General features: G+C 49.7%; 1 protein-coding gene and 1 long non-coding RNA gene across 3 annotated transcripts in view; one reads left to right on the forward strand and one right to left on the reverse strand.

The window, feature by feature from the left end:
• Positions 1-11796: 11796 nt before the first annotated feature.
• On the reverse strand, positions 11797-13799 carry LOC142870983 (uncharacterized). Its single transcript, XR_012919331.1, has 2 exons — positions 13708-13799; positions 11797-12588 (listed from the first exon to the last, which is right to left on the reverse strand). It is a non-coding gene; the product is annotated as an uncharacterized LOC142870983 (long non-coding RNA).
• Positions 13366-14418, forward strand: part of KCNK5 (potassium two pore domain channel subfamily K member 5) — a 37581-nt gene continuing 36528 nt past the window's right edge. The window contains exon 1 of one of the 2 annotated variants that reach the window (XM_012746910.3): positions 13366-13867. In XM_012746910.3, coding sequence (XP_012602364.2) covers positions 13682-13867 — 186 coding nt within the window. In that variant the 5' untranslated portion in view covers positions 13366-13681. The remainder of the gene's footprint in view (positions 13868-14418) is intronic. The other variant, XM_012746911.3, reaches the window with a different exon arrangement.

A 14418-nucleotide genomic window follows, 5' to 3' on the forward strand; every position in this document is an offset into this window, starting at 1 on the left:
CCACACTTCTTGGGTCCTCAAGGGCGCACAGGAGCATGTGGAGATCACGTTCTAGGGAAGCGCCATGCACGGAGTCCTGCCCCAGCCCTGGGCCACTCTTTGCCCTTAGAGTGCCTCTGTCCCCACAGAGAACTGACTGTCCCACCCCTGATGCCAGCAACCTTCAGCAGAGGTGCCAGTCATCTTGAGTTGCAGTATTAGGTAGATTATCATGGGTTTTATTACTCCAATTGATAACCAGGGGCATAAGCCATGTATGCGGTGATCATGAGACAGAAGGACGCAACTCTGAGCTGCGTGCAAGTACTCCCGATGGCTATCCGAAAGGACCCAGGGACTGTTTGCATTCCCATGAGCAACATGGGCACACGGTTCTACACATTTCCCAGTCTGCCTGGCACCATTTTTAACACGTAAAAGTGGCTCCATCGATGTTTGCTGAATTAGTTTCACACTTTTCCAACCCAACCAGAACCCCTAAACTTCTTTATCAAATCTATTAGAATATTTGTCTTTCTCCCATCCCTTACTACGTGATGATCAGTTTCAAAAGCTCTAGTAGCGTTCTGAGGTGTGCTAGTAGTATTGTATTTCTATCGTTGTTGTTGGCAGAGCCTATGGCTATTTGTAGAACCTTCAGTTGCTTGAAAACTGCAGGTTATTACAGAGCTTGTTACTTTTTGCAAAACCTACCACTATTCACAGATCCTGCAGTTGTTTGCAGAGCCTACCCCTATTTGCAGAGCCTCTGGTTTGTAATTGTCTTAGAATTTTTAAATTACAATTTAAAATCGTAATTATTATAAAATATGCAGCTGTTTGCAAAACTAACAGGTATTTCTAGAGACTACAGGTGTTTGTAGAGACTACAGCTGTCCGGAGCTCTTCTTCATTGCTTGCGGAGACCACAGTTGCCTGCAAAGCCCGATGAAGCTGATCAGCATGCCTGTTGGATGCTCTGGGCTTTTCTCCCTGAGCTAGCAATGGGCATGTCTTATTTAAGGACAGAGTACGTGTCCAGGGTGATGCCAGAGATCTGAAGGAAACAGAAATATACAGCAAGGCCCCGCCTAGCAGAGTTTTTCCATACAGCTGGAGAACAACTGTGGAGCACACAGGGGCCCTGAGCACAGTCCCTGTGGGCGCACAGGGAGTGGAGGATGTGAGCTTCTTGCACAGTCAGCCCGGCTGGGCTCCTTCAGTGTCTGTTCTCCGCACGTCTGGAACGGGACAGCCCCACTTCCTGCAGACCCCTCCCCTGCTCTACCCCTCCTCACCCCAGCCCTGCATCACACCAAATTATGCAACTACCTCTGACCTTCCCTTCCCTCGGTGGAACCTCTTTCTCTCAGGGTCCCGATTCTAGCTAACTGGCAAGGAAAAAAGGGAATTGAAAAACAAATTTGCAACAAGTCCTTGGCCACTGGGATGTGCTGCCACGGAGGGGATATTTACATTTGGACAGAAGAACCGTGGAGGCAGCCACGGCCCTCAGATTGTGATTGGGAGACTCGGGGCGCAGCGGCCGGCAACAGGAATGAGCGGTTCGGAGCCACCCCAGCAGCGCACCCCACCTTTTGGCCACAGCTGCAGTCTCACTGAATCTTTGCTAATCCAATCTTCTTTTCCCAGTGGCTCACACGCCCATTTCAGAGCAAGGACGCACCCGGAATGAGAAGTGGTTCCAGTCTAGGCGTCAGCCGCGGAACGGCGCGGTAGGTCCAAGCCAGGGCTTCGCACTGAACGGAGCGGCCTGGTTCTGGCTCAATCTGCCTCTCGGCGTATACCTATGCGTTTGTTTTCTTAAACTGCAGTTTGGACTCAGACTCGGTGCACGTAACCCATGGCTGTTCCGGCTCCAGTCCTCAGCCCGGAGGGCTGGTCCGGTTCTCCCCAGTTTCTGTCTCACGCCTGGGATCGGCCCGCATCCGAGTCTCAGCGAAGCTTCCTCCTCCCCCAGAGCTCTGAAGGGAGCCGCAGTTGCTACCTCCTTGGCTGTTGCAGACTGGGAGCAGGAGCAAGGCAGTTTGATCCTCTTGGGAGGAGATCCACCGCCCAGGTGACCCCCAAATCTGTCCTTTCAGGTTTCTGAATTCCTGGTCTTTCATCCCCGCTGCCCTCTGGGCTTGTCCGCCCAGGTGTGCGCAGAGCACCTTACACGCATACGGCCCGAGGTGAGCTCATTTCCTTTGCCAACTCTGCGGTGCTCTCCCTGCCTCACCCCTACTTGGCAATCTGCCCAGTTGCCCAGGTAAGATGAACCCTTTCTCTCTGAGTCTAATCACCCTCCCTGTGAAAGGACCCCAACTCCTCCTCCTCCATTGACTGTGACGTGCCCTCCTCTGCCTTTCACCCAGGTGAGGCAGCAGTCCCCTTCCTGCTGTTGTCCCCAGCCCCGTCTCCAACCCCGGCCCCAGGATCACCACTCGATCAGTCAACACATATTTCTCGAGCACCTAGAACGTGTCCATCACCAGGGGCACCACAGAGAGCAAGATAGACACAAGTCACGCTTCAGAGAGCGTCTAGTCAGGAGGGCCTTTCTACTAGCACCTGTCTGGAAAGGACACTTCTCTGCTGTGTTTGGCTTTTCGTATTTTAATACACACATGACAGATGTTCGTTGGGAAAACACTAGAAAATGCACATAAGTCTAACAAGGAAAAAAGATTCACTCATACTCCTACCACTCATACTCCTACCACTCTCTGCCTCTCTCTGCTCTCCACCCTCCGCCACCAAAAAAAAAAGTGTTAACCTTTTGGTGTATTTCCAGACATTTTTCCTTTTCCTGTTTGAGTGATTTTAATCATCACTTCACACCCCTAATTTATTCATTCGGCAAGTGTCTTTCTTTGCATTTTATTTATTTCTTAATCGACAGATAAAATTGTACATATTTGTGGTGTGCAACGCGATGTTTTGAAACACGCAAACATTGTGGGATGGCTGAATCAAGATAATGAACATAGGCGTTTTCTCATATCCTTGTCGTGTACTTGTGGTGAGAACCCTTCAAATCTACTCTCTCGGCAAGTTTCAAGCGTGCAATGCAGTGTTGCTAACTAGGGTCAGCAAACATCTACTATTGGGCACCACTGCATGCCAGGCCTGGGCTAGATGCTGGGGGTGCAGGGATGGATAATGCGGGGGGAAGAGACAGATACCAAGCAAAGAATCACACGAATTCATAGTGACTGCCCGGGTGGTGTTTCTCACAAAGCACAGGGGTGCAGGGGAAGTGGGAGTGCATGCCCTGGGGCCACAGGGCAGAAGGGAAGTCGGGGAGCAGGCGGGCTGGCTAGGATGGAAGGGGTGGCCGGGCAAGTGTGTGGGAAACGGAAGCTGAACTCGTGAAGCAGAGCTGACTGCCCTGCTAGCTGTGGGACAGTAGGTGCACGTGCAGGGCCTACCATAGTAAAAGCAGCCAGCGAAAATGTTTGCATCTCTTTAAAATCAGAAGGAAAGAAATGAACTTTTAGGTCAAAGAAAATGCTTCATTATATAATATTCATGTCTTAGTCTTTATAATAACATATTCATAAAATGTATTTTATGGAAGAAAGGACCCATGAAGGCAAAAGTACCTGGGACCCATGATAGTCATAACGTGGGCTGTGGCTTGAAGGGCTGTGGGGCTGGAGTTGGGGGCGGCGGCTGGAGAAGTGGGGGATTCAGAGGGGACAGCAGGAGACCCAACTGCAGAGGTGGCAGTGGCTGGACTTGGTGTGAGACTTTATCCAGGAAAACAGAGAATTGATAATCATTTTAATGAATCTCTTTTTTAAAAAGTCTTTTTTTTTTTAATTGAGACATAGCCTCACTATGTCATCCCAGCTAAGGTGCAGTGACATCATTATAGCTCACAGCAAGCTCCAACTCCAGAGCTCGTGCGATTCTCCTGCCTCAGCCACCTGAGGAGCTGGGACTACAGGCATGCACCACCACTCCTGGCTAATTTTTCTATTTTTTTGTAGAGACGGAGTCTCGCTCTTGCTCAGGCTGGTCTCAAACTCCTGAGCTCAAGCAATCCTACTGCTTTAGTCTCCCAGAATGCATGAGCCACCACGCCCAGCTGGAAAAAAAAATGTCTTTTAAAAATCCATAATACCAGGCAGGTGCACAGTGGCTCACATCTGTAATCCCAGCACTTTGGAAGGCCAAGGTGGGAGGATCACTTGAGGCTAGGAGTTTGAGACCAGCCTGAGCAATATAGCAAAAACCTGTCTCTACAAAATTTTTTTTTAAAAATTAGCCAGCCATGGTGGTGCACACCTGTAGCCCCAGCTACTCGGGAGGCTGAGGCAGGAGGATCCCTTGAACCTAGGAGGTCAAGGTTACAATGAGCTGTAATCTCACCACAGCACAGGTGGTGACAGAGTAAAGACCCTATTTCTAAAAACAATAATAATAAAAACCACAATACTATATTATATCTTAAAAATATTAACATCCGGGAACAAATAGCAGTGATGGTTGCATAGCATTGTGAATGTACTTAATTGCACACCTAAAATGGTAAATTTTTTATGTTTATATTATAGTACCACAAATTTTTAAAAAGGCAGCAGATAGACAAGAAAAAATTAACAAAATTTCCTTAACATCACATATCCATTTGGTGTTCCCAATTCCAATTGTTAAGCTGTTTTTTATTTTTGCTGTTTGTTTGACTCAAGAGACAAATAAGGTCCACACATGTAACTGTTTGCTCTTTTTTTTTTTTTTTTTTTTTGAGACAGAGTCTCACTTTGTTGTCCAGGCTAGAGTGAGTGCCGTGGCGTCAGCCTAGCTCACAGCAACCTCAAACTCCTGGGCTCCAGTGATCCTTCTGCCTCAGCCTCCCGAGTAGCTGGGACTACAGGCATGTGCCACTATGCCCGGCTAATTTTTTATATATATATATCAGTTGGCCAATTAATTTCTTTCTGTTTATAGTAGAGACGGGGTCTCGCTCTTGCTCAGGCTGGTTTTGAACTCCTGACCTTGAGCAATCCGCCCGCCTTGGCCTCCCAAGAGCTAGGATTACAGGCGTGAGCCACAGCGCCCGGCCTGTTTGCTCTTTTAAGTCTCTTATAATCTATACGTTTGTGCACAATCTCCCCCCCCCCCCCCCGTCCTCGTTTTTCCTTGTTATTTATTTGTTAAAGAAACCAGGTTTTTTTTTTGTTTTTTTTTTTTTGAGACAGAGTCTCGCTTTCTTGCCTAGGCTAGAGTGAGTGCCGTGGCATCAGCCTAGCTCACAGCAACCTCAGACTCCTGGGCTCAAGCGATCCTCCTGCCTCAGACTCCCGAGTAGCTGGGACTACAGGCACGAGCCACCATGCCCGGCTGATTTTTATATTATATATATTAGTTGACCAATTAAATTCTTTCTATTTTTATGGTAGAGACGGGGTCTCGCTCAGGCTGGTTTTGAACTCCTGACCTTGAGCAATCCGCCCACCTCGGCCTCCCAGAGTGCTAGGATTACAGGCGTGAGCCACCTCACCCAGCCAGAAACCAGGTTTTTGACCTGCATCTTTGCCAATTACATTCTTATGGTGTGGGTTAACATATTTTTCTGTTCCCTGTATTTACTGGGCATTAGTTGTTGGATTTAGAGGCTTGATGGGATTCAAGGTCAACTGTTAGCAAGGGTAGGTTGGGTACTTTCTTTTGGAGGTGAGTTAAGTCTGCCTTGTCTCTCCTCTGGGGCTGCGGGACCGCCGATGGCACCAAGTGGGGAGAGGAGATCAGGTTGCAGGCTCAGGTGGACTCAGCATCTTCCTGTCCATCCAGGGAGGTCTGGCTGACAGCGGAGGGGCGGTGGTGGTCCCTGGGCCCTTTGCTCTCCACCACCTCTGAGCACTGACAGTCCTCCACCCATGGCTGGGAACTCCTCCTGCACAGGAAGCCGCCCTTGGCAAAGGAGGATGATCTCACTTGAGCTTTCCTTGCGCCTTAGGTTTTTAATTTTGGAATCAGCAGCAAGGCTAGCTCCTTCGTGCCCCGGCAGGTAAAAGCCTGGCTCTGGTGGGGCGCAGGGCTGGGTGCTAAGAAGAGACACGAGCGCAGGGTGGGGCTCCGCCCTGTTGGGGTGCTCTGAGGCCTCTTCAATCAGACCAGCCTGGGTCCCACGTACCAGGTAGGGCAAGTTACCTACCCGCCCCCCCCCCCCCGTGAGTCTCAGTTTTCTCATGTGTAAAATGGGGATAATTATAAGGTCTGTCTTGGAGGGTGATTGTGAGGTTAAATGCAGTAAGGTAAAGCGCTGAGCTCAGCGCCTGGCACAGGAGGAGCCCAGTAACGGTGACTCAGATCACGGCATCGCTTATAGCTGCTTCCCTCCTTGCCCAGACAGTAAAGTGGCCAGAGGGAATGTACCCACCCCAACACGTTCACCCTCAATGCGGTCCTTGAGCTGGACCTCAGTCAGTGGTGTCTTCCAGGCAGGGCCAGCTTGGGTCCCCGACACAAGGGTAAGGTCAGGGTGGCTGGTTTCAGGAGGGAAGTGCTCACGATATTAAACGAATAGTCACCGATGTGTTGTGAGCCCCTTAATAACACAGGGGGCTGCAAACTCTTGGAGGCCAGTGCCTTGTGAGCTGTCACCCGGAACGCACGTCTCAGGACTCCAGGACTCCAAGGCCAAAGTCCGGCGGGTGCTCAAGTTCTGTTTCCTGCCCAGCTCCTTGGTGGACATTGGCCCAGGAGGCAGAAATTCCAGGAATCCGGATTCCTCCTTCCCCTTGGCATTCTCCTCCCTTGGCCACCCCCGCTCTTGACCAATGCCCAGGCCCCTGTCCCAGAGACAAGTGGCCAATTGTCCCTGGGATCTTCATGTTCCTCAGGAGCAGCCAGACTGGGGCCAGATGGGGCTGCTGTAGGCTTTAAACAGTGGGCGTGAAGGAGGCCTGCCTGGGGTTGCTTGCACGGCCAGGGACGAGGGCTGGAGGGTGCAGGCTGGGGGCTGGCTCAGTGTGGGAGCAAAGCGTTCAGGCAACAGGGGATGAGAGGCAGATTGCCTCTGGTGCGCTCTGGAGACAGTGACAAGGCCCCAAATCGCAAAGCCGCTACCTCCCTAACACTTCCTGAGTTGTCCCTGCTTCCCACTGCTGCCACCGCTCCTACCTTCCTTCTGTTCCCCATCACTGCAGCCCTGGACTTTTGCCACCGCCCCCTAAAGGATGCAGCTGCCTGGGTGAATTCTCAGAAATGCTACAAGGACCAGGACACTGGTCCTTAAAGGTCCTTGCCTGCTTAAATTAAAACCCTTCCGGGCAGAATGCTCAAAGTTCTTTTTGTTGCACGTGGCCCTCTGGCATTCCGGTGAAGCCTAGGGACTTCTTCCCAGTGTGATGTTTTTAAATGCATAAAATAAAATACACCGTACTATATCAGGGCAACTAAGTATGTTAAAACACAATGATTAAAATAGTTATCAAAAATAAAATTTAGAATATATGTGCTTTTATTATTTTTTTTATATATGTGCTTTTAAACGAACACTTTATATTACAAGTTATAGCAGTGGGTCTCATAACTGACATAATTTTGGAACAATATTTTGAGATATCTGCCACCATTTTCACCTGATAGGAAAAGAACCATGATAGCTATTGGCGATAGAGTCTCAGGTGCTGCTAATGGTACTGTGGTTTATTGCCTACATTTGTTATTAAAGATGATGCTGAATTTCAGATAGAGGCCAGTGCAAATAAAGATGTAACATGTTTTGCAACCAAATTCACTGAGCCCCTGAATTCTCTCCACAGACCTCTTGGTGACTGCAGGTTAGAAGACCTCAGCATGGCAGCCAAGACCCACTTTGCCCCCCACTGTGTGCCCCTTGGACATAATCCTAGGCTGCTCCCTCCCCCTAGGGCTGGCCTTACTGAAGTCTCTCGAAGCACCAAACTCACCTCCTTGCTCTTTGCTTTCGTGACTTGTTTCACACTGCCTGACTTGTTTCACACTGCCGTCAGCAGCCAGTCCATCTAGGGAACTCTTTACCTAGCTTCTAAGATAAATATCAAGGTCACCCCCTCTTTGAAGTCATTCTTTTTTTTTTTTTTTTTTTTTTTTGAGATAAGGTCTTGCTCTGTCTCCCTGGCTAGAGTGTAGTGTTGTCATCATAGCTCACTGCAACCTCATGGGTGTCCTGCCTCAGCCTCCCGAGTAGCTGGGATTACAGGCAAGCACCACCACACCCAGCTAATTTTTCTGTTTTTTATAGAGACTGGTCTGGCTCTTGTTTAGGCTGGTCTCAACCTCCTGACCTCAAGCAATCCTCCCATCTCGGCCTCCCAGAGTTCTAGGTAGGATTCCAGGTGTGAGCCACCTGGTGTGCCTGACCTAAAGTTATTCTTTAGGTCAGGCACACCAATGAACATGTAAAAAGTAACTTGTCATTATTGCTGCAGACAAATTTGTCTCTTTTCCACTTGTCTTTTCCTCTTCTATCCCCCCTTCAACCAGCACTGCTCCATCACCCAAAACCTCCCTGCCCAAGGGGCCTACAGAGTCTTCCAGCCAGGAACAACCCTGGGGAGGATGGGGTGGGAGGAAGTAGGGGCTTCCTGTGAACCATCATGACTTTGGGTGGCTATGTTCAGGGGTGCATTTTCTTTGGGGAAACAGCCCTAGACTTTCAAAGTAGTGACCAAAACAAACAAAGGCTAGGCTCTGCAGAGGCAGTGTTAGGGTCTTAATGCAAAACTCTTCCTGTATCTGAAAAGAGGTCTTAGGGAGAGGGCAATGTTTGACACAGAGGAATGGTTCTCAAAGCGTGGAATTTCAGGAATCAGTGTTAGTTGCAGAGAAAGGTTTCAGGGGTAGGTCCCATAAATCACACCCTGCTGTGTTGCTCTAAAAATGACCCAGTCTGAGGAATGGCTTCGGGTGACCTCTGAATTGGTCCGAGTAGGGGCCTCTCTAGTTACTGAGTTATTTTTCCTGGCAATAGAAATTTTAGGCGTTGCCAAACAGCAATGAAATTCTGATATTACCATGTTCCCTTGTTAAGGAGAAGACTTTGAAATGGCAATAAAGACCTATCTGAAATCTTCAAATACAAATAATTCGGAATTAGTGCTTGAGCTCTGCTCTTAACTTCCAAGGACACGTTTCTTGATAGCTTAACTGGCTCTCGAGCAAAGGACGTGTGGCTTTGCTATTAAGAGTAACTGAAACCTTGCCAAGGCAACACTTACCTAACTTAATTATTCTCACTTAGCCTCATCTCTCTCCTCACTGCCTGGCTAATTCTTGTAACTTCAAATACCTTACATTGAATTCACATGTTTTATTAATATTTTCACTACTCTTTTATTGTGGTAAAAAGTACATAAGATAAAATTTACCATTTTAGCCATTTTTGAGTGCATGGCAACAGTAGTGTTATCTATGTGCACATTGTTGTACAAACAGATCTTTAGAACTCTTCCATCTTGCAAAACTGAAACTTTATACTCATTGAACAACCGCCCCTTTCCCTCTCTCCGTAAACCATGGCAACCACACCATTCATTCTATTTTCTGCTTCTAAGAGTCTGACTACTTTAGATGCCACATATAAGTGGAATCAGGCAGCATTTGTGTTTTCATGAGTGGCTCATTTCACTTGTTTCAGCATTTGTGTTTTCATGAGTGGCTCATTTCACTTGTTTCACTTAGTATAACGTCCTCAAGGCTCATCCATGTTGTAGCATGTGACAGTATTTCCTTTTTTTTTGAAGGCTGAGTAATATTTCATTGCATGTATATACCATTTTCACTATTTTTTTTTAATCTTTGTTGCTCTGTGATTTTATTTTGTTCTGTGTGATGATTTTCCTGGTATAAAACATGAAGGGCGTTATATCATATACATTGAAACTTTTCTAAATGAACAAGTGCAGGATTTTAAGGAATGAAAATTTAATAGATATTTCCCCTAGGTTTCCAAATGATCCCTTAGAAATAGAGCAAGTAGGCTGGGCACGGTGGCTCACGCCTGTAATCCTAGCACTCTGGGAGGTCTAGGCAGGTGGATTGCTCGAGGTCAGGAGTTCGAAACCAGGCTGAGCAAGAGTGAGACCCCCGTCTCTACTATAAATAGAAAGAAATTAATTGGGCAACTAATATATATACAAAAAATTAGCCAGGCATGGTGGCGCATGCGCATGCCTGTAGTCCCAGATTGCTTGAGCCCAGGAGTTTGAGGTTGCTGTGAGCTAGGCTGACGCCACGGCACTCACTCTAGCCTGGGCAACAAAGCGAGACTCTGTCTCAAAAAAAAAAAAAAAAAAAAAAGAAAAAAGAAATAGAGCAAGTTTATAAAATAATTGTTAATCTTCCATAATGTAAGCTATTTTATAAGGCATTTAATATCACTTGTCTTTTAAGCAGTACGACAAGAACACAAATATAGAACTGTTTGACCTTTTCAGTTGAGAGCTATACAGCTTTTTATTTAAGGAAATAAGGTTTTCAAGTGATTGTGATATTGAACCACTTTATGCTCTTAATGGCTTTTTATACAACTCCTTTGATCAGAAGCAATTTGCAAAAGAGAACTATTCTCCTCTGAAATTCCAAAACAGAATATAAAACAACACAAACAGAAATAAAACAATAATAATGTTTTAACATTATGAAAGGATTATTGTGTTCGTTTTACCTTAATTGAAATAAGGAAGAAACAAAAAGGGTGTGGATCCTTTTGTGCCCAGAGCCTGGGAGCATGACCTTGTTCAAAACAACTGATCTGCTCTGCCAATTTCTCCAGGTGAGACTCAGGTAAGTCTAATTATCTGTTGCTGTCAAGGTGAAACTCAACCCCATGCTCAAAGTTGATTGTTTTTCAAAAATGGCATTCTGAAATAATTATCAGCCATGATAATAAGCATAACAATAAGAAAAGTACATAAACTATTGTTTTTTTTTAAACAGAGTCTCACTTTGTTGCCCAGGCTAGAGTGAGTGCCCTGGTGTCAGCCTAGCTCACAGCAACCTCAAATTCCTCAAGGGTTCAACCAATCCTCCTGCTTCAGCCTCCCGAGTAGCTGGGACTACAGGCATGCGCCACCATGCCCGGCTCATTTTTTCTATATATATTAGTTGGCCAATTAATTTCTTTCTATTTTTAGTAGACACAGGGTCGCCCTTGCTCAGGCTGGTTTTGAACTCCTGACCTTGACTGATCCGCCTGCCTCAGCCTCCCAGAGTGCTAGAATTACAGGCGTGAGCCACCGCCCGCGGCCAGAAAAGCACATAAACTATTGGAATGGATTTATTCATTAGCCCTTAAGAAAAGACTATCCCACCCCACCCTCCTATATGTACTTACTTTTCCCTTTTCAAGTTGTCTAAATACTCATTGGTTTCAGCACAGTTTACATTTACAAAAGCCCCCACTGGCTGGGGTGCAGAGAATGGGCTCAGCATGTGCCTTTGTTGTGTGGTCCAGATTTCCTTGGGAAAGTGTGGATCCAACCATGAGGCTGGGGCCAGGGAGGGGGGAAGATGGGGGAGGGGAGACTGGGGGGAGGAGAAGCACATTCTATGGGGAAGGAGACAAAGGAGAGGGAGGCTGGAGGAGGGAGTATGGAGAGCTAGGAAAGGGGGTTTGGGGAAATACAGGAAAGGAAGGGATGAGGCCGCAGAAGGAGAGGATGAGGACGAAAGCGAGCGCAACACAGAGAGCAAGAAAGAGAAAGGACATGGGAAATGGACAAAGTGGAAGGAGAGAGAAAACAAGAATTATAAAAGCTTGGAATAAAAATCAGTTCATCCCAAAGTATTCGGTGTTTTCACGAGGCAGTGAGACCGAAATAGGAAGGGGCCCTTTATTTTCTTAGGAATAGAACACAGACCGGAGATGGGAGAGGAATGGTAGAGAATTTTCCAAACAAAGAGAGAGCCTGTGGCCTCTCAAAACTGTCCCCACCCTGAGCTGGCTGGCGTTCACACTGCAGCCCCTGGCTTTCTCACAAGGCCGGTGAGCTCCATCCAGGGAGGGGGACCCAGGACAGAAGCCTGGTCTCTGTACCCTGCTGATGGCTGGCGAGTGACACTGCAGAGCGGGGTTCAGGCCACAGCCTGGGGTGCAGGGTGGGTAGGCACAACAAGGGTTAGAGAAGAGGGATCTCTTCTGGGGGGTGAGGGGGCCTGGGGAGTGGCTTGTCTCCAGAGGAGCCACCCCAAGACCTTGTCCAGGCTCATCTTAGCTGGGGAGGGTCTACAGGGGACTGGCACTGCAGGCTTCAGGGATGCAGAATCAGGAAATCGGGGCCTCCCCAGCTTCCTGCTCTGGTCTTCTCTGGACATGCATGTGGGGCCATAAAGGAACAAACGAACCCACTTGAGCTTGTTTCCTCACTGCTTATGGTGCTTGGAAGGGGTGTAGTACCACCTGGGGTTTACAGAAGCTCAGAAGATGGTCGCAAGGTGGGTGTGAAATATCCTGGGCGTGTGTTATTGACAAATCCATCCACTCCTTCGCTGCACACAGTCTATGTCGTAGGCACTATGAATACACCATTGCACAAACGGGATGTCTCCCCAGCAGACATTTCAGTGTGGGTTGGGGGTCGGGGCGGTGCGTTACACCCTAAACAAAAGAAACTAAGTCACAATGTAAAGTTAGAGGGAATTTAGAGCTACAAAGAACATAAAACCAACGAGGCAGATAAGGATGGGGGGCGCTTTGCAATTTTAAATAGGCTTTGGGGTGGGAAAGAGGTCAAGTGTTTCCTGTAGCGTTACCAAGTGCGGGTGGGGGAGGAGTCGCGGGTAGCGCTGCCTGCTCCTCCCAGATGCAGGGAGGTGGGGGGGTAGGGGGTCTCCCTAGGGCAGGTGAGAACAGGACGAGAGGGAGGAGTCACGCGCTTGTGATTGGATTAGTTTTTCTAATGCCCGAGTTCCCGACAGCTCCATCAGCCCTGTTCTAGCTCCCATTGCCCAGGCTGACAGGAAGGTGTTGGAAGGAGAGACAGGAGACCGAGAATCAATCTTTCTTGGAAGAAACATCCGCACATGCAAGTTGAATGACAATAAAAATAACAATAGCAATAAATTCCTGACTTCAGTCATAGGTGCACGACCATTTCGGCTGAAACACCAGCTCTAATCGCAAACGCGAGGTCCAGAGACCGCAAGCCCGCGGAGGTCTGGGCGGGCCGCGCAGCCTCCCCTGGCGGCGGCCCCGGGCGCGCGGAGGGCGCACCTCGCCTGGCGGTGACTCCCGCGCCGGCCGCGGGGCCTGCAACGGGCGGGCGGGGCCGGGCCGGGGGCGGGGCCTGAGGGGCGGGGCCTGAGCGGGCCCCTCCCCCGCCAGGGTCCAGCGGGCGGGCAGAGCGCACCGGGCGCTGGTTATAGAGGCGCGCGGAGGCGGGCGCGGCGCACACAGCTCGCGGCGCGCGGAGGAGCTGCCCACGTGTCTCCCCTGAGTCAAGCCCCGTGTTCCTCCCGCTCCTTAACGCCCCCTCGGCCCCCTTGGTGTTCGCCCACCCGGCCCGCGCGAGCAGGACCCCGCGCGGTTGCTTGCGCTCAGGGCGCCAACTTGGCCAAGCAACTGTCCTGAGAGCTGCGCTTGGGGGGGCCCGGGCACTGCGCATGCGGAGCTCCAAATTCAAACAGCTGTTTCCAGGGGCTCGAGGGCGGGCGACCCGGAGCCGCTCCGGCTAGGGGGCTTTTGGCAGGAGGCCGCTCGGGAGCCATGGTGGACCGGGGCCCTCTGCTCACCTCGGCCATCATCTTCTACCTGGCCATCGGGGCGGCGATCTTCGAAGTGCTCGAGGAGCCGCACTGGAAGGAGGCCAAGAAAAATTACTACACGCAGAAGCTGCATCTGCTGAAAGAGTTTCCGTGCCTGGGCCAGGAGGGCCTGGACAAGATCCTGCAGGTGAGCCGCCGCCTGTACCCCATGGACACCTGAAGCTGGCTAGAGCTTTAGGGGTGCTGAAGGGAAGACCCTCGCAGCTTTTGATGCCCCTCAGTCCCCATGGAAGGTCCTGGGAGTGACGGGAGAGGATGTCCCGTCATGGATCAGGCTTGCAGGGTCTGTCGTTCACCCAGCGGACGTGGGGATCTCCCATGCGCAGACACTCTTTGGGACCTAGTTTGCCCGGAGAGAACTTGAGGTGACTCCATGGTAAACTGGGCCCCTCCGTGGCTCCGTGTGCGGGTGCCTCCCTCTTTGGAGGGAGGCTGTGGGGCGGATAAAGGCGTTTATCTTTCGTTGGAGGCGCTCCCGGAGTCCGGGAGCTGAGCCTGGTGCCACCCCCTCGCGTCTCCACCTCCCCGCTCCTGGGACGGTGCCGCGCCCGCCCGGCTTTTTTTTTTTTTTTTTTTTTCAGAAATGTGAACCCGGCAGAGCTGCGGGAGGGTCCCCCAGCCTGAGTCTGGGCGAAATGTCTCCACCCCCGCAGGGCTCCGGAAGGGGTTAGAGGCGCT

This window comes from Microcebus murinus, chromosome 5 (genome assembly GCF_040939455.1).
Source record: "Microcebus murinus isolate Inina chromosome 5, M.murinus_Inina_mat1.0, whole genome shotgun sequence".
Lineage (NCBI taxonomy): Eukaryota > Metazoa > Chordata > Mammalia > Primates > Cheirogaleidae > Microcebus > Microcebus murinus.